The following is an 18,439-nucleotide window of genomic DNA, read 5'->3' as shown; positions in this document are numbered from 1 at the left end:
AATCGTAAAAAATATTTAGCAACTTATGGGTTTTTTTTTTTTTTTTGTTGTAAAATATTAACTTATGGGTTAAATTTTGTATTTAAAAAAAGTTGAAACCATGCTTTTTGGATGATTTGTGTTCAAACCACGACTTAAAATTGATGGCCAAACGCTGGTTTGAAACCATGATTTCAAAATTGATGGCCAAACGCCTACTTAACAAAGGTCTCGAGTATATTCAATTAAACTAACTTTTGCATTCGCCGAAAGTGCATCTCATAAGTCGTACGTACATTCCGTGCGTTGTATGTGCATCCCGTTGCCTCAAGTAAAAAAAAAAATTAAACGGCACGTAACCAAAAAAATTCAAAACTTGACTTCATAACCAATGTGTTCTTAAATATAGCAATCTTTTCTATCGACGAAAATCTCACAAGAGCACCTTCTACTTCTAACATATGTTATATGTATTAGATTAGAATCATCATCAACGAGCTCATAAGAAGTGACTCTATTTTTTTCTCATCAGGTTTTGATAAAGACAAAAAATTGTAAGCGATCAACAAGGCTGAAAAACATATCAAAATATCAAGAAGTATTACTAATGTCTTCGTGCTCGTTCCATCTCCAAGTATCATTTGTACAACTAAGAATCTCATGATTTCTCCATATAAATAAATATATAATTTACGAGGTAATTACTTAAACGTACATTTTGTGTTATGTGTGTGTACATATAAGAGATATCGTCTCCGCTTACTGAGTGCTACTCAGCTAGATGCTCCTATTTCGTATTTGTAGATTAAAATGTTATCTCGGTGATCAGAAAAGTCATTCCCTTTATTTCTTCCTGAAAATAGATCTCCAATAACTCGCAGCTAATGAATTATTCCTCTATGATCTTTAGGCGAGCTAACCGACCATGTTTTGCCAAAAATCCTTCCTTACCTTTCAAATCATTGACTTGTTGTGAAACATCCAATTTTACATCTTAAACAATATTAAGATTAAAGAAAATAATCGTAACTAGATAATAGGCGGCGGAAGAAAGCTAACGATGTGTGCATGTTTGAAATAATTGGATCCGACTCACCTCCAGTGAGCCTTCTCTCCATTTCCTCCGATTGCCCTCTTGATTATTGACACCTGTCACTGGCTAAATCTAATGACAAATAATTATTCTATCACATGGACCTTCACTCACACAAACTAACTCAACCTCCTTTTTTCTTTCCCTCCCAAGTCCCAATTTGCATTTTAAAGCTCGGTAATTATATGGGTGAGATTCTTGTTGTTGCAACATAGATGCACAGAGCAAATTGAGCCGTTGTATAATCACTATATGCCCATTTTCATTTTATTGTGGTGGGGAAGAATCCAAATATGTTGAAGATATAGAAACTTGAATTTTTAGAATGACCATAAAATTGTTTCAAATATACTGCTGAAAAGTAGTTTCATTTTCGATTTCGTTGAACTTTGATGCTTTTTCCATGACTGTTCTATAAATATGTACTTCAAGTGATTATTAAGCTTTTTCATCATTTTGATTCAGTTCGTAACAGTTCCGCAGCGCTGGATTTCTCCAATCTCACAAATAATCTTTGTCAATTTTCAGTTGAAGATTGAAAGTTTCATTATTCACATATGAAGAAAAATTAGATGCTCACAAGAGGTTTAGTAGCATCGTTCACTAGATTAGTTGGGTGGGAAAGGAGAAAGGGGGCTGAGTTAGTTTGTGTGAGTGAAGGTCCATGTGATAGAATAATTTAAATTTGGCTTCTCTCCATTTTTCCAAGTTTTAGCTTGGATTAGGGATACATGGCATGGGTTATGATGAATAGCTAAAATTTAATTGACTAAAACAAAACTCTAACGATGATTTAGATAATTAATAATATCAATAAATATATTAAAATATTTTCTCTCTCTTCCTATTTTACTTTTCGTATGTATCAGTTTACTCGATCTTTTCTCCCTCTTCACGCCAAAATAATTTTTAATATATTGTATGTGAATTGGTAAGCATCATAATTGAAAAAATAGAAAATCTATAATGGAGTCTATATTCTGTGAATTAGTAAGCTTTATAATTGAAGAAAACCGTAAATATCACCAATTGAATAATCGAGTCTATATTCTCGAAGGAAAAAAATAAGTGGGAGAAGTAAACTGATAAAGAGCAAAGATATTTTACTGTGTAGGAAAAGTAAAATAGAAAGAAAGAGAAAATATTTTATATTTATGAATAAGTTATTAATTATCTAAATTATGGTTAGGGCCTTATTTTAGTCAATTAAATCTTGCCATTAATTGTAATTCATATCATGTGTCCTTAATTCAAGCTAAAATGTGAGAAAAATATAGAGAAGAGAAGTGGAGAAGAGCCGAATAATTCTTTGCCATTAAATTTAGTTGGTGACAGATGTCAAAAATCAAGAGGACAACGGAGGAAATGGAAAGAAGGCTCAATCCGGATCCGAAATAATTACTCCATAATTTCTTTTTTCTCCTTTCCTTTTTTGAGCTTTGACTTTCTACTTAGGTATGTCACTGCTTAATCCTAAGTTAGATCAGTACAATTTCTTTAAGCTTTTGCTGCTCACTAAAATTCTAAGAAATAAAAGAACTAGATCCGTCCACCTCTTTTAAAAGTGTTTTTTTTTCTTCTTCTTTTTTCGCTTCTTGTTTTAGACTCGTATTTAAGATATTGGCTATACACACATTATACAGCAAACCCTAACACAACACGTGGCATCGTATGGAAGTATGACACATCAAGTTTCCATCAGCTTCAGATGCACAAAATCTAACGTGTGAAAGGCCAACTTCTAGTTTGCTGGCATGTCCATCCAAGAGGTCAAAAAATCGAATGGGCCCCAATAACAAGTAATTGCACGGGTTGTCCTTCAAATGGACTGGTCCTTAATTTGGCCAATTTGCACGATTGTCCTTCTTTGGGGGGTAGTTTTTAATTTTTGTCTCTCAAAATTGCTAGTCTTTAATTTTTATTTCTCAAATGGCTGCTCTTTAATTTTTATCCTTCATCTAAAATATTTTGAGACTCCAGTTTAGTTATAAAAATAAAACAAAAAATTTGTAAGATAAGATTTCGCGAAAAATCTGCCTTATGCGGGAGACTTTGCCTTGAGACATAATTAAAAGTTTGTCGCCTTATAAGATAGACTTTTAGTTATGCCTTAAGAAAAAGTCTGCCGCTTAAGGCAGACATTAGTAATGGCTTAAGGCAAACTCTGCCGCATAAGGTAGACTTTTTGTAAAGTCTTGTCTTGCAATTTTTTTTTTTTTTTGACTGAACAGGAGTTCGAACCAGGAAACTTGAAATATTTTTGGCCATCTTTTTAAGCGAAGGGAAAAAGTTAAAGACCAGCAATTTGAGGGGAAAAAAAATTAAAGACCAATGCCTTTGAAGGGAATCCGAGCAAAGAATTCCCCTTCAAATGGGTGGTCATTAATTTTTATCCTAAAAATAGAACTTATGCTATAGAGGCATAACATGTTGGATATAATTTGTGGATATTATAATGCGTAACTTATGTCTTGTAGAAAAAAATTAGTGATCAGTCATTTGGAGGACAAAAATTAAAGACCACACAAAATAGGGACAAAAGTGCAAATGATGGTCATTAAGGAAATGGACCCCCACACTCATCACAAAAATTCTTGTAAGTCAAACAACAAATGATTATTAAGGCCGATTTGACATAACCATACGACACGCGGGCCTACGTGTTTCTCACGTGGTGGACTGATGTGAGACTGCACGATTGAATCTGTGCGGTGCTGGTGCAGCAGAGAAAACCCACCTGTGAACCCACTTTGCCCGACCGTTTGTTAACCGGGTCGGGCGGTCATTGAGTCTAATATATATATATATATATATATTTTTTTTGGGATAAGTGATAAGTCTAATCTAATCCATTGTTCTGTCAATCAAACATGTTGGAGATTTGGAGAAGATGTCACGTAATTGGCTTTGTTTTTTCCTCTTCTCAATCAGTGTTCGATGCATAAAGTTTACGGGCTATTTTATTTGCATACCACCATTTTACTTGTTTTCACTTCTTTGAATTTTTGAACATTTATCTATATCGAAATAACTTCAACGGAAAAGTGGCAAAAATGCTCTTAAATTATACCCTGCGTTTATAGTTTGGTTCAAATATACTCTTTAGCTATATAAATTAAACAAAGGGAAAAGGGTCAAAAATATCTCTCTATTTTGGAAAAAGGACTAAAAATATCCTCCAAATTTATTTTGGGTAAAAAATACTCCTTCCATCCTTAAAGCTTTCAAATATACCCCCTATCTTGACGGAAATTATCCCCCAAAATAACCCGAAATTATTTTTTAAACCAACTCCATCATTTAAACCCAACCCAACTAAATAATAACCCATAAGATCCCTTTATTCCCCCAATACGTAGGTTTGAAGTTCGATGGAATTGAGGGAATAAGGGGATCTTATGAGTTATTATTTAGTTGGGTCGGTTTCAAATGATGGAGCGAGTTTAAAAAATAATTTCGGGTTATTTTGGGGGATAATTTCCATCAAGATAGGGGTATATTTAAAAACTTTAAGGATGGGAGAGGTATTTTTGACAAAATAAGTTCGAAGGATATTTTTAGGCTTTTTTTCAAAGTAGAGGGGTGTTTTTGACCCTTTCCCTTAAACAAAATGCCCTTAAACTATGCAATTGTTGTATCTTAACTTGGTTTTAAAGTTAACATACGGCAATCATAATGCCATAAAACAAGAAAATTTATTACATTGCTTCAAATCGCAATATATCTTTAAGATATCGCGGATAGAGTTATCATTGACCCTTTTTTTATTTTAATTTTTAATTCAAGTATTATATCAGTAAATGCTTAACCTACTTCAATTTGGAAAAAGACTAAGAAATAAAAATAGTTTCTATTTTATTAGAAAAAAGAACTTTATCGTTATCTAAATTATGGGGTCACTATGATCTTATATACAAAACCTATATTATTAGTTAATAAAGTACCTGGGGTAATTTTATTTTAATTTATAAAATGAGATTAAGAAGAAAAAAATTACTTTCCACTTTTTTATTAGTTAAAGCGATTTTAAAAGAAAAGAAACAACAAAATGTTTCTTTAAGAACAATATTATTATTTTTAAAAATGTGTTTAACCATAAAAGAAACAATATGTTTATTAGAAAAAGGGCATTTTGAACCAATTAAGTAACAATAGGGGCATTTTTATTCAACTTCGCATAGTTTAAGGGCATTTTTTACCCTTTTTAGTAACTTTAAACATGGATGTCTGAAGTTACGTTTTGCCAAGCCAAACATCAAAAAAAAAAAAAAAAAAAAGTATGAAGCTATATGTAACTGAAGTTCAGATCCTGCGCCTCAAGAAAAATAACAGAACTTTAGCCACATATACATAAACTTCAGGCAAATGCCTGTTCAAGTAAAGTTGAATAAATTGAGCTACATATGGTTGAAGTTCAAATAAATATGACCGAACTTTAGTCATATGTATCTAAATTCAAACAAAAATAACTGAAATCAACCATATATGGCTTAGGTCAGACAAAAATGACCGAATATCAACCGTATATCCATGAATTTCAGGCGAAAAATATTTAACTACATATAATGTAATTAACAAAAATCCTAACTCCGCCTTTGTCTCTACGCATCATAGAAAATAGTTAAAAGTTGAGGGCAATGTTAGCTTTGTATTTTCGAATGACTAAAGACCGGACGTCTAACCTTTTTTCCAACGCGTGACAAAACTAGAACTATTTTAAATGGTTTAAAAAGATTGTAAAAAATATATTGTAAAAGATAGGAGTATTAGCAGAACGAGTTAAGAGGACATTATTAAAGTTGGAACGTTTTTCTTCTGGACATATTTCACAGTTTAACGAGCTCACTTTTTTGTTGTTATTTTATTTTATTTTATAATCTAATATTCTAGAGATAATAATTTGTTAAGGCACACACTTAGTAAGTGGTTATTTTAGTCCGTGACTGACTGGTAATGGCTCTTTTAATTCTTTCCAATTTCTTTGAACAAACCTTAGGTTCTACTATTGCATGAAAGGTCTTTTAAAAAGAAAAAAATTTAAATAGACATGGAAAATATTAAAGTATGAAATTTGATCTTTTCAATAAAATTGACATTTGAAAATCTGGTATAACACAGAATTTGACTAAATAAATAATGAGAACTATAGAAATTATTACCTCACCAATGGAATGAGAGAGTTTTGTTTGTTGCCTATTAACACAAAATAATAATATTTTTTAAAATTCTTTTTGTAACTTCTAACACGTTGGTTGCAAGAACATGTGATGTGGTATAATTTAGTGAAAGAATTGAAAAGTATCCCATTCTTGTGAAATTAGAGGAGCCTTTTCCACAACTGTAATTAAGCTCATTGACTTTTAACCAACGCACTATTTCATTCTAATTATGTGCCCTACTTTTACTTTTAACGTCAAAAACAAAATTATTGTTTGTCCATTGGTTTTTCTTCAGTATTTCCACCGCAATTCATTATTTTTTTATTTTTTTATTTTGGATCGGGAAGAATAAATATTATTACTAGTAGAATTTAGTATAATGTGTTTGTTTAGGATATGTAGTATTTAGACACTTGTTTCTAAAAGAAGAAATGACAAAAGAAGAGGACATATAGCATTAATTAATTAAGCTCGCAAAAGGTCAAAAGCTTCTAAACTAGTATAGTTTATCCGTACTTTGCGAGGCCATCCGTCAACTTGCTGCCTTCCCTAAAATGTGGGCTTTACTTCCGTCATTATTTGGTTTGGCTTTTAAAGTGTTGAACTTATTTAAAAAATATAATATTTAAACTATAGTGTAAATTCTCTTTAATCATTCTCGTTTCATTTGTTAGGTATTTATGTATAACCTTCTACTTGGCCGTGGGGACTGGATATAACTTGTATTGATCGATGCATGACTTATCCAATTAAAAATGAGATCTAATATAAACTACGTGATTAATTTTACAGTAGAAAAGCCTGAATAAACTTTTCAGTTTTAACATTAGCTTGTCTTCTCAGTGGTACAAAATAATATCACAGCTAAGGTGTTAATAATAAAAAAATTAACTGCTTATATTAGAATCAAACTTTCAGCCAAGACAGGTGAGGCTAGTTCTAGTAGTTGAGCATCTCCACCAGCGATACATAAGTTGAATGTTCAAGTCACGCTAAAGGGTAGATGGAAACACTATGATCCACCTGATGAGTGAGATGGGTTTCAAAATAAAATGCAATCAAATATAGAATAAGATGTCTTCATTTTATTAGCATTTCATTCGAAATTGTTACTATCGTTTATCCTTACAATCAAACCACCGCTAAAATTATAATAGACGTCCAGAGAAGGGCACCAATTTGACTTCTATGCATCTTTCACCTTTTGATCATTTGCACTCTTGCCTAGACGGTCATGAGTACTGATCATATTGTAGTCAAACTTTGTGATCTCGGGTTTTGGTACTCAATTGTTGGATCTTCTAAATTTTAATACATTATGTTTTACTCTAATAAAGGGTGAAAGAAAAAAGAAAAAAAAAAAAAAACTATGTTGTATTGTCTTCTCCGAGATGGGGTAGAGAGAGAAATCATATGTTAGACTTAGGGTCCACAACCGTATATATTGTGACAATTTTTCTAAAGATAACTTTTCAAAGATGACTTTTGAGAATAGATATCTTTATAAAACTGGACTCCTTTAATTGCTGTCATATCTATGTAAAAATATTAACATGTGAGTCCATAAAATAGAAAATTACTAACAAGTACATACATCATTTAATAATCTTAGGGGTCCTTGCACTAATTTTTTGTACCATGTTTGGTATAAGGTATAAATTTATATCTTCTACCAAACAGAAAGATAAAATGAAGCACAATCTTAAGGATGAGATATCCACCTTATCCCACTAATCTTGGGATTATTTTATTCCATCTCCGTATGGAATAAATTAGTCCCGAAATTATAATCTCTGGATAATTTAGTCCGCGTATCAAACGACGCCTTACATCTCTGTGCAGGTGGTTCAAAGAATTTGTAGAAGTAGTAATTGTTTGTATAAATTATTTTCTTCTAGTTTTGTACTAACAAGGGGTGACGAGTACATTTGGGGGTTCATATCTTAAACTAATTAAGTTCCTCTTGCCTGATCAATTTCTTGTGGTCCATTTTAGTTCCGTTGATATCTTAAACAATAGTATAATGTTCCTATTGCCTGATTCGTTTTTAGTGGTCCATTTAAGTATATAACTGTATATGTAGCGGACATTTTATCAATAGGACAAATGGCCGTTTTCCAATTTTGTAGCGGACATTCATATTTCTAGAGTAACTCCTTAATTTTGAAAATTTTGACATTATATAACTAGTTGAGCAAACAATTGTAATAATATGTTGGATCTACGTGTTTCGTTATTTGCATCACCAACTTATTAGTTATTACTCTTTCTGTTTTTGATGCGTTTGTTTTACTTTCTTTTTAGTTTGTTTAAGAAAAAAAAATACTTTCTATATTTATTGCTAGTAACTCTTAAATTAACTCCAATAACAAACGATGCGTTAAAATTCGCAAATTTTTTTTTTTTTTATATATGATGCACATCTTTAATTTAAAATTATAAATTTAAAATCTTTCTCCAGTCAAATAAAACAGATAAAATAAAATAGAAAGGGTATATCTTTAACTTAGACTTTTATTGTATTGTTTTTGAGAAAAAGAGATTACTGATTGAAATTTTATTGAACATTTCATGTTTGTAATGTACCCATTGAATGTACTTGTGGAAAAGTTTAATAGAGTGACTAAACTAACCATTCAATGTGCTTATGGAAAAGTTCAATAGAGTGACCAAACTAAGACCCTAGACGATAGAGCGTCCAACCAATCAGGACAAGCAACTATGTTGGAGATGAGTTATGGAAGAGAACAAATCAAAAAGCAGATGAAAAGTAGGAATTCTTGAATTGTACACCTAACTTTTTGTGTTTGTTTGGTTGGAGAAATTTGAAGAATACTATTGTTGTGTTTTTGCTCGTCTTAAGTGTTCAAGAAGACAAAGTGAATCTGTTAATTTTGAAGGTTTGAGTTGAATATGATCATATCAATTTGGATCAACTAGGAAACAAAAAACGCATTGATGAAATCTCTCAAAAACTTTTGGTTATACTATTAATGTAGGAGAAGGGGATCACTCAATGCTACTATATGCGCTCATTGGTCTAGATTGGATAGCACAAAAGAACTAATAGAGTTCTATTTTCCCCAACAGAGTTAATATTTTCTCACCAATCTGTCAAGAGTTGTGAAAAATTTGTTCTAGAATCACGATGCAATTTGTACTAAATTATTAATGATTCGCTAGAACCTGTTCTATCAGAAACTCCTAGTGATAAACCATAAGTTTTTGGATAATTTGTTCAAAATTTATGACACAATTTGTACTGAATTCATTGTGATTTGTAAGACTTGTAACCACATCTTTTGCTACTACTCATTTTTTAATTACAATTACATAGCTAAGAAACGGTTAACTCACCCAATTACTGCTATCAGCTCACCTTGTCATCATCTGTTGCTTTGCCAACCCGCATTGGTCAATCTGACACACTTCAATTAATAATAAGTCCTTCAAACTCCATTTTAAGTGCCATATGCTGAACCCCACCTCGTCATCACACCCCCTACCCCACTCCAACCCCACCCCCCTAAAAAAAAAAAAAAACCCATTTTTTGTTTTTGTTTTTTTGGCAACTCTGCAACCAGAGAAAAAGAAAAACCAGAAACCTTTCAAAAGAAAGGTCATGTCTCACGCACACACAAACTCATTTGCTTTCTGCCAAAAAGAACTCCCAAACTCTTCCGTTTTCCATACAGTACACAGTTGCACACACAGTCATCTTTTTTTTAAAAAAAAAAAAAAAAATTAAATGTGTGTATGTGAATAGCAACAAAATATATATCAATGATATCATCTTTTACGTTTATTTAGCCAAACATACAGTCCAAACTCTTGGAAAACTCACCCTCTTCTTTTACCCACTTCTTTCCTTTTCCCCTCTACTAATCAAACAAAAAATCAAGAACACCCCATTTACCCTTGTTACTACCATTTTTGCCACTACGTTTACATACAAACAAGAACAATAACCACATGCAATATTCATGAGTTTGGTCTGCGGAGACCATTATTCAGCTACTACTAAGGTGGTGGAGCAAGAGCTAAATCATAATAATAATAATAATGGGTTGTTGTATATCTCAACTAGCAGCAAAATTTGCATTTTTTCCTCCATCACCAGCTACATATCAAGTCAAGAAAAGGGATGATGGAAAGCTTGTTGCTGTTTCAACTACATCAAATTTGCCTATTTTTGGTGCTTCAGATGACCCTAATCTTGATGTGTTGTTGGTTGATACTAAAAGAGGAAACAAGATTGTAGCTTTTTACTTGAAAAATCCATATGCTAAGCTTACTGTGCTTTATTCTCATGGCAATGCTGCTGATCTGGGCCAGCTCTATGACTTGTTTGTTCAGCTTAAGGCTAATCTTAGAGTCAACCTTATGGGGTCTGCTTTTCTTTCCCTTCCTTTTTTGTTTTGAACTCTTTTTTCCTTTAAAAAAAGATTATAAATGTTGGGTTTTGGGTTTAGAATCTTATGTAGGACATAGAAGATACTGGTTCCTCTCTTAAATGTTTGTAAAAATCTGAGCTTGATATGGTAAATCTTGATTTTTTAAGGATGTTTTATTATCTCTGTGTTTGGTGCTTGGTTGTGAGATATGAGTCTTTGTCTACTCTACCTTTTTTGCCCTGTATCTATGTTGTTATTTCTCTCTCATGGGGTTTGGTAAAGGTCACTTTTTTTTCACCCATTTTTCTGATGTTTAAAAAGAAGGAAAGCTTTTTTTCACATTTTTGTCCGATTTAAAGATTTGTTAATTTCTATTTGCTCTTTTATCTCCCTATTGCTAGTTACTACAATCTTGATCTCATGTTTTTCAGTGAAAATTTCATAGTTAAATGTTGGAGGTTCTGTGATTTATTTTTCTTCTCATCAGTGCCTTTTGATCTGTAAATTTTTGTTGTGTTTTTGACAGTGAGTTATCATCTTTTTTTCTTTTTTACTGAGAATTGGAAAAGCAAAAGTAGTGGTGGGTGAATTTTCATTGTTGTCACACATCACTAGTCTCTTTCCAACAGTTACAAGTTTTTTTTATTTTCTTTGTCCTTATATGTAGTGTGATAGATTCACTAGCCATTCACCCACAGAATGAAATGTAAAAAGTAAAATGGGGTTTCAGCTATGGTGCTTTTAGATAGAGACATGGGTCCCTACTTTGTATAGGGAATAAAGCTTTGATATTTATACTGAAACAGACTGGCCTTTGATCTTTTACATCCTTGATTTAACCAGAATGCTTTGTTAACTGAATTTTTGAACATTTAGCTACTAAAATTGACAATTTGTTCAATGCCCAACTCATGTCAGCACATTCTCATGTTGCAATGAAGTTTATAGGCTATCATACTTTGACCAGTTACCTAATAAGTTATGCTGTATTCTACTCTAAAAAAAGTTATCCTTCTGAGTTTTCATCTTTTTTAAAAATCCATCTCCATTACAATGCAGATATGACTATTCTGGCTATGGAGCATCTACAGGAAAGGTATGTCATTCAATTCGTTAAGCAAGAATATAAGGAAGTCACTTCTCCTCATTATTGTTTCTTTATTTTGGATGATCTAGCCGAGTGAATTTGATACATACGCGGACATAGAAGCGGTGTATGAGTGCCTTCAAACAGAGTATGGAATTAGCCAGGAAGATTTGATTCTTTATGGGCAATCTGTTGGAAGTGGCCCAACATTACACTTAGCAGCTAAATTACCACGGTTGAGAGGTGTGGTTCTGCACAGTGGCATTCTCTCTGGTCTTCGTGTGCTTTGCCATGCAAACTTCTCTTTTTGCTTTGATATTTACAAGGTAACTAACACCCTTCTAGGAAATAGAAATTAACTTTTGATGTGTTTTACCTTCTTTGCCAATGGCCTGAGTTATTTATTAGGGAACAATTTGAATACCTTATATATATATATATATATATATATATATATATATATATATATATATATATATATATATATATATATATATTTCATTTTTGTATTTTCCGTGTGGCCATCTTAAGCATCTAACAGCTATGTTCATGTTCAGAATTTAAACAAGATTCAGAAGGTGAAAAGCCCTGTGCTCGTTATACATGTAAGTTATTCTCCGCATTAGTTGACATTTAGATTCAGACTTCTTATGCAGTGTTTACTTGATAAAGAAATTGACATTTCATTGGAAAATGATTGAAGTTTAAACAAGTGATGAGGGTAAGATTAAATTATCTAACATAGAGAAAGAGAATACATGGATATGAACTTTTGTGTCTTTTCAACTAAAGAATCCTATCTGCCATGACAGAAATCATATATATGATAAGATTCTGTCCGTTGTATAATATACGGAAAAGGCTCAAATATGCCATCCAACTATCGGAAATGGCTCATTTATGTCACTCGTCAATAGTTTGGCTCATTTATGCCATCGAACTATAGGAAATGGCTCATTTATGCCACTCATCAATAGTTTGACTCATTTATGCCATCGCCCATTACCAAAATGACTCATCCATGCCATTTTTCATTAACGCCGATTTTATAATACTAGATATGACACGTGGCCTCTAATTAGAGGTCTGCATCATTTAATTAAACCAACCCAATTTTAAATACCAAATTAATAAAAAATCCGACCCGTACACCTTACTCACCCACAACCATAATATAGTTGGAGGCCACGTGTCATATATGGTATTGTAAAACTAGCTTTAATGAAATATGGCATGGATGAGTCATTTTGATAACAGGCGACGGCATAAATGAGTCAAACTATTGACGAGTGGCATAAATGAGCCATTTCTGATAGTTGGATGGCATAGTTGAGCCTTTTCCGTATAATATATAATGGTGTCTAAATAGAAATTAAGAAGGATTGAGTTCGGAAAGGAGACTTTGTTTTGTTACTTCATCAGGTGGATTTTGTTTTGGGTATGGAAATTTAAGTTGTCACTTAGATGTTGAATTGATGACAACATTTCTGTTCTTTTTGTTATTGGGGATGGGGGAGTGATGGGACGTAAGAGTGATATCAAACAACATTGTTAAAGTACATTGTCTGATTATATACTTTATTTCATAATTTGTGGAGTCCGGTATGGCATGTCACTAACCAAACCTTGTTTGGCAGTCAGATAATTACTTCACTCAACTTGCAACTTTCTATTGATTACTAACAATGACATAGTATTCATATGCATAGTATTTTATGGTATTAGTGAAAGATAATCCGGTGGAGTTAGACCAGTTACACTTAATGTTTGATGATTGAAATTTTCTTGCATTAGTTTGTCCTACCAGATTTGAAGTCACTGAACTGTTAATACTTTACATAAGAGTCTCTGGTTAGTTGCTATAAGCATCCATTTGCATCCCTTTAGTCTTTTGTGGTTAGAACATCATACCCGTGTTTATTTATAACTATAATTTAGCACAAACTGATGTGCATCTTTTGGACAAGGATCTGTAAGTGTTTGGGTCTTGAATTTACTCTGAGTTTCAGGTCTCTTCATGATTCTTCTTGTTTCCATAAAAACAACTCCCAGAAGCCCAATTTTTTAGCTTGGGGCTTAAGACAACCTAGGTGCCCCCCCCCCCCCCCCCCTTTTTTTTTTTTTTTTCCTTTTATGGCTCTTTGCTTATTTATAGTTCCCCTCTAACTTCTGATTAAGACTCATGATCAGTGGAGCAATAAGCACCCAAGGGTATGACCTAGTGGCCAATAAACTGGGTAAAAACAATGGGAGACCCGGGTTCAAATCCGGCAGAGACAACGTTAGATGGTTTCATTCCATATGCTGAAGCCTTTGTAGGTAGAGTTACTCGATATCTGTGCTGATGGAGGTAATAGGTACTTGGTAGAATAGACAAGGTGCACCCAATGTGGCCCGGCCCCACCTTTATTACCAAAAAAGGAAAGAGAAGGAACAAAAGAGCAATAAGTCATACTTTATCTAGTTGGCCATTTGAAAAGAGGGAAATACAAGTTAAGAAGCACTATTGCATTCAGAGTATTATGAAGAGGTCTTGCATGATACTCCCTCCGTTCCAGTTTATGTGACCCTTTTTTTTAAAGTCAGTTCCAAAAAGAATGAAAACTTTTTAAATTTAAGAAATAATTAACTTAATATTTTCCATTGTACCCTTAATGAGAAGCTTAGATAGAGACACTCATGATATGAATGTTAAGACCACCAGTTTCAAAGGTCTTATAACAACACAAATCTCGTGGCATGTTTATCAACACAAGTTCCAAAAGTCTTCATTTCTTTCTTAAACTGTGCAAATGCAAACATTGCTGCATAAATTGGAACAGGGGGAGTAGAAAATTGGAAAGAGGCATCTGAATTATCAAAAGATCTTTTTCTTGTTGTTGGATGTATAGTTGCACTGGCATTACTTCTAGGGAGCTGGGCGTTTTGCAACTTCGTCTAGTAGCGTGTCTGAAGTGTGTTTTAGATTAAGAGTTCCACAGAGGAACTCTGTCTTTTAGTTGAATTGTTTGCATCTTCTCTATGATTGTTTGCATGCCATATGGTAAATTTTGCATATGGTAAATTTTGTGCATTCTTTGCTGTAACAATGTAGGATTTGATTTAGCAGAAGAGATTTGCACTCAATCTCCTGTGAAAATGACACTTGAACATGATTCATGAAGATTTAACTCATAGAACTAACACAGAACTAAAATAAGATGATTTAAATGGAGGGAGTGCTTTCCACAGAACTGTTGTGAGACCAACAAGGGTGAATGGGCATCAACTGTTAACATTATGTTGAATTTAGTCTGATGGATCCTCTCTGTTCGGCATTTATGAAACCTCTTTTAAAGATTAGTCCATCTCTGTTTTCCATACATTCCAACCCCACAGTGATTCAATTTGTTTATTCTTGTGCAAATCTTCTCTTCTTGTGCATACTATCACTTTAAAGCAGGAATAAGAAATTGAAAGATGATAAACGTAAATATTTAGTCCCTGTAGCACCCGCTAATCTCCTCCATGAGGTGGTTATGCAACAAGTGGTATCTGAGATATCAAGTTAGAAACTCTGGTTTTGCATTAGCGACCCAAGGAATTAGTCCATCTAATTCCTGCAGTGAAATAACAGTTTCCTGTAGGACTGTTGAAGGCTTTTGGATTCTAAAAATGTGCAACTACCCAAATTGCTAGAAGCCAAGTTGGTTAAGAATAATATGGATTCAAAATATTCAAATAGTGTAGACTTCTAATATTTTATTCAATGAAGAAATCCACCCTGCATTGATATAAATGAAACATATCAAAAAGGTCTCTCTCAAGTCTCAACAGTAAAAGAATAAATTGTTGTTTTGTAGTAAACACATTCTGTGCTCATTATGTATTCAGCATTATGTGCTTACTAATAACATGCCTGAACACTTGCCAGCTTTAATTGGGTTGCCTATTTGAGTGTCTGTAAGTTCGATTAAGTAGAATCGCCCGTCATCAAGCTGATTGTTTTATTCCTTGAGGCGTTACTGTCTAACTTGATGGGGAGGACGGAGGTTGGAACTGAAAACGAGGCTAAGCTGAATCAACTTAGTGCTCTAGTGATGCAATAAATGACTACTATGATAAACATGCTTTGTTCATGGTGTATACCTTATGAAGGACGAGTCTGTTGTCTTATCAAAATCTTACAAAATTAAGCCTTAGACAGAACTTTGACTTACAAGGGCGAAGGATCACAGTGCTTCTCTATGTTGATAACCAACCTTGTGGCATGTAAAAAGGTTAACAACATTGAGAAGGTGCTTGTCAATTATGATTTCAGACATTGGAGTATGTGTTCTGTAACAACTATGTATAATAAAGCGTATAAATAAATATGAACAGATGATACCTAGTTTCTTATGGTGGTTCAAATGAATAAAATAAAAGAGTTACTACCTGAATAGGAGCAAATTATGCTAGATAGCTTTATCTAAAATTCCAACTGCATTGTACATGATAATGTAAAATAACTATTATTTGCAATCCTCATCTATTATTGCCTTTTAATTTGTGATGACCTAAGGAATATATTCTCTACATTTGTGCTATTTGGGTCAGCTAAAATATGAAGTAGTGCAGAGGAAACACTAGGTTGATATACCTTAGTATGCTTTATTTGTCAGCTAGAATATGAATGAGAGGAGAGGAAAAACTGGGCGGATAAACTATATACCTTTCTCTTTGTTATTGATGCATCATCTTGACTAATATGTCTTACAGGGCACAGATGATGATGTGGTTAATTGGCTACACGGTAATGGACTTTGGAAAATGTCGAGGGATCCATATGAGCCGTTATGGATCAAAGGAGGAGGCCACTGCAACTTGGAACTTTACCCGGATTACATCCGCCACCTTTGCAGGTTTATCCAAGAAATGGAATGCATGACCACTGAAATCAGGCTTAAAAAGATTAGACAAACTCTACGTCTCCCAAAGCGATCAGATACCACAATTTCTACCAACTGCTGTTGTCAAGTTAAATGCAGACTACCTAACTGTCTAAATTGCTCAAAATTGAGCTGCACGAAATGTTGCTCTTGGAAACCCAAATGCTCGGGATGTTGGCCGAAATGCCCTAAATGGAAACCCAAATGTGTATGTTGGGAACCTTGCTGCCTCGGATGTTCATGCATGTTGCCAAAATGTTCATGCGCGCGCCCAGAATGTTCATGCGCATGCCCAAAATGTTCATGTACGTGCCCAAAATGCTCGTGCATGTGTCCAAAATGCTGTTGTTGGAGCGTAAAATGTTCGTGTTGGTGATTGTTAGTGGTGGGTATACGTAATTGGTTCAGGTGAAAGGTGATAGTTTTGTATAGTTTGCACAAGTTGTTGTCTCCAAGATGTGCAGTAGTCTAGACAGTTGGAAGAAGTAGTATTTATTTAGAAATTTAAACCTATAGAGTTTATATTCTTATCATTTCCTAGACACTGTTAAATTATTGTATCTTCTATTTTAGTCCTACTCATTCAATTTAGATCCTAGTTCTTCCTCTTTGATTGCTGAATTCACATTTCTCGCCGAGGAAATTTTCTTTGAATCTGGACTGTCATTTGCACTACACAAGACAAATATCAAGCTCAGGTACAGATAAGGCCAAAGGTATGCAATAAACAGTACTCAACATATCTAATGATGTATCATGAATGAACTGGGCATTGCTAGTTTGGCCTTTAGTGCTATATTCTTGTGGCACCCGCTAGAACAATTTTATACTTCGGTGTGCCAAAACTTTATACGTAGCAACTAAAATGCGACTAAACATGGTACTAGTTATGTTGGTTCTAGTACATAATTTACTTCTTAACCAACAACGGAACGACCCTTTAGTGCTTGATGCATATGGTACTATTGGATTATATAGTAGTTACAAGCATGGTCTTTTTGTGTGTATAATTCCAAGATATTCAACATGTACTCCCCGTTTCTTCAATTAACAGTTTGATGCTCTGTCCATTTGTATGTATAGAATTTGCCAGTTACCATTGAATCATTTCACAGTTTTTGAGTGTCATGATGTTTGGTTAATTGCAACAGCTCATAGTCCTTGTAATTCACACTTCACATTTGGTTTTTGAAAAAAATAAATTGTGTTATATGGTTTAAGGTCCATTTTAGTGTTACACAATTCTTGCCAGAAATGAAATACCAGTTTGGTAGCTAAAATGTAATGACTAGAGAGCTAGTCCATGAGAAATCAAGAGAAACTGAAAACATGAATAGCATAAAATCATGGCGAGAACTTGGAAAAACGAAAATACTCGGTATCATGACAAAAGTTAGCAGTCTCATAACACTAAAAAGCATAACAAAAAAACATAAAAGTATCATTCTTCACCAAAAATGATAGTTTAATCATCGACATCGTCATTCCTCTTGCAAGCAATACGAACTCTAACCCGGAGCAATTGCACTCGTATAACGTACCGTCACCTGATCGAATTATACCAACACCAATAATTTAGGAGGTGTTAGTATCTTGATGATTTTACCATTTCTAATGAACCCCCCACCCCCACCCGCACACACACTCCACAACCAACCATCCTTCACCCCGTTTGAGTGGGAGGTGGGAGGGCGAGGATTCAACATTTTACGCGAGTTGCAAAGACCATCAAGAGGTATATATCGTGGATGGTCAAAATCTCTACAACCTTAATCAGAAGTCTTGAGTTTGAAACCTGAGAATGGAGAAAGCTTGGT

General features: G+C 33.6%; 1 protein-coding gene across 2 annotated transcripts; it reads left to right on the top strand.

Moving 5' to 3' along the window:
- The first annotated feature begins 9,855 nt into the window (after positions 1-9,855).
- Positions 9,856-17,247, top strand: LOC132030128 (uncharacterized). 2 transcript variants are annotated; one of them, XM_059419624.1, is made up of 5 exons: positions 9,861-10,619; positions 11,685-11,721; positions 11,802-12,038; positions 12,270-12,317; positions 16,453-17,247. In XM_059419624.1, exons 1-5 carry the CDS (start codon positions 10,294-10,296, stop codon positions 16,996-16,998), a joined length of 1,194 nt encoding a protein of 397 aa, XP_059275607.1. In that variant the 5' UTR covers positions 9,861-10,293; the 3' UTR covers positions 16,999-17,247. The 2 variants fall into 2 exon arrangements, with proteins under 2 accessions (XP_059275608.1, XP_059275607.1); XM_059419625.1 differs by lacking the exon at positions 12,270-12,317 and having other exon boundaries at positions 9,856-10,619.
- The last annotated feature ends 1,192 nt before the right edge of the window (positions 17,248-18,439 follow it).

The sequence above is a fragment of the Lycium ferocissimum genome, chromosome 9 (genome assembly GCF_029784015.1).
Source record: "Lycium ferocissimum isolate CSIRO_LF1 chromosome 9, AGI_CSIRO_Lferr_CH_V1, whole genome shotgun sequence".
In the NCBI taxonomy this organism is placed as follows: domain Eukaryota; kingdom Viridiplantae; phylum Streptophyta; class Magnoliopsida; order Solanales; family Solanaceae; genus Lycium; species Lycium ferocissimum.
The sequence above is the reverse complement of the archived record's forward strand: the minus strand, read 5'-3'. Positions and strand labels throughout refer to the sequence as shown.

Coding starts and splice junctions, on each gene's coding strand:
- LOC132030128 (XM_059419624.1), top strand. CDS start 10,294: ATGGGTTGTTGTATATCTCAACTAGCAGCAAAATTTGCATTTTTTCCT. Junction 10,620..11,684: donor CTTAGAGTCAACCTTATGGG/GTCTGCTTTTCT, acceptor ATTACAATGCAG/ATATGACTATTCTGGCTATG. Junction 12,039..12,269: donor TTTGCTTTGATATTTACAAG/GTAACTAACACC, acceptor GTTCATGTTCAG/AATTTAAACAAGATTCAGAA.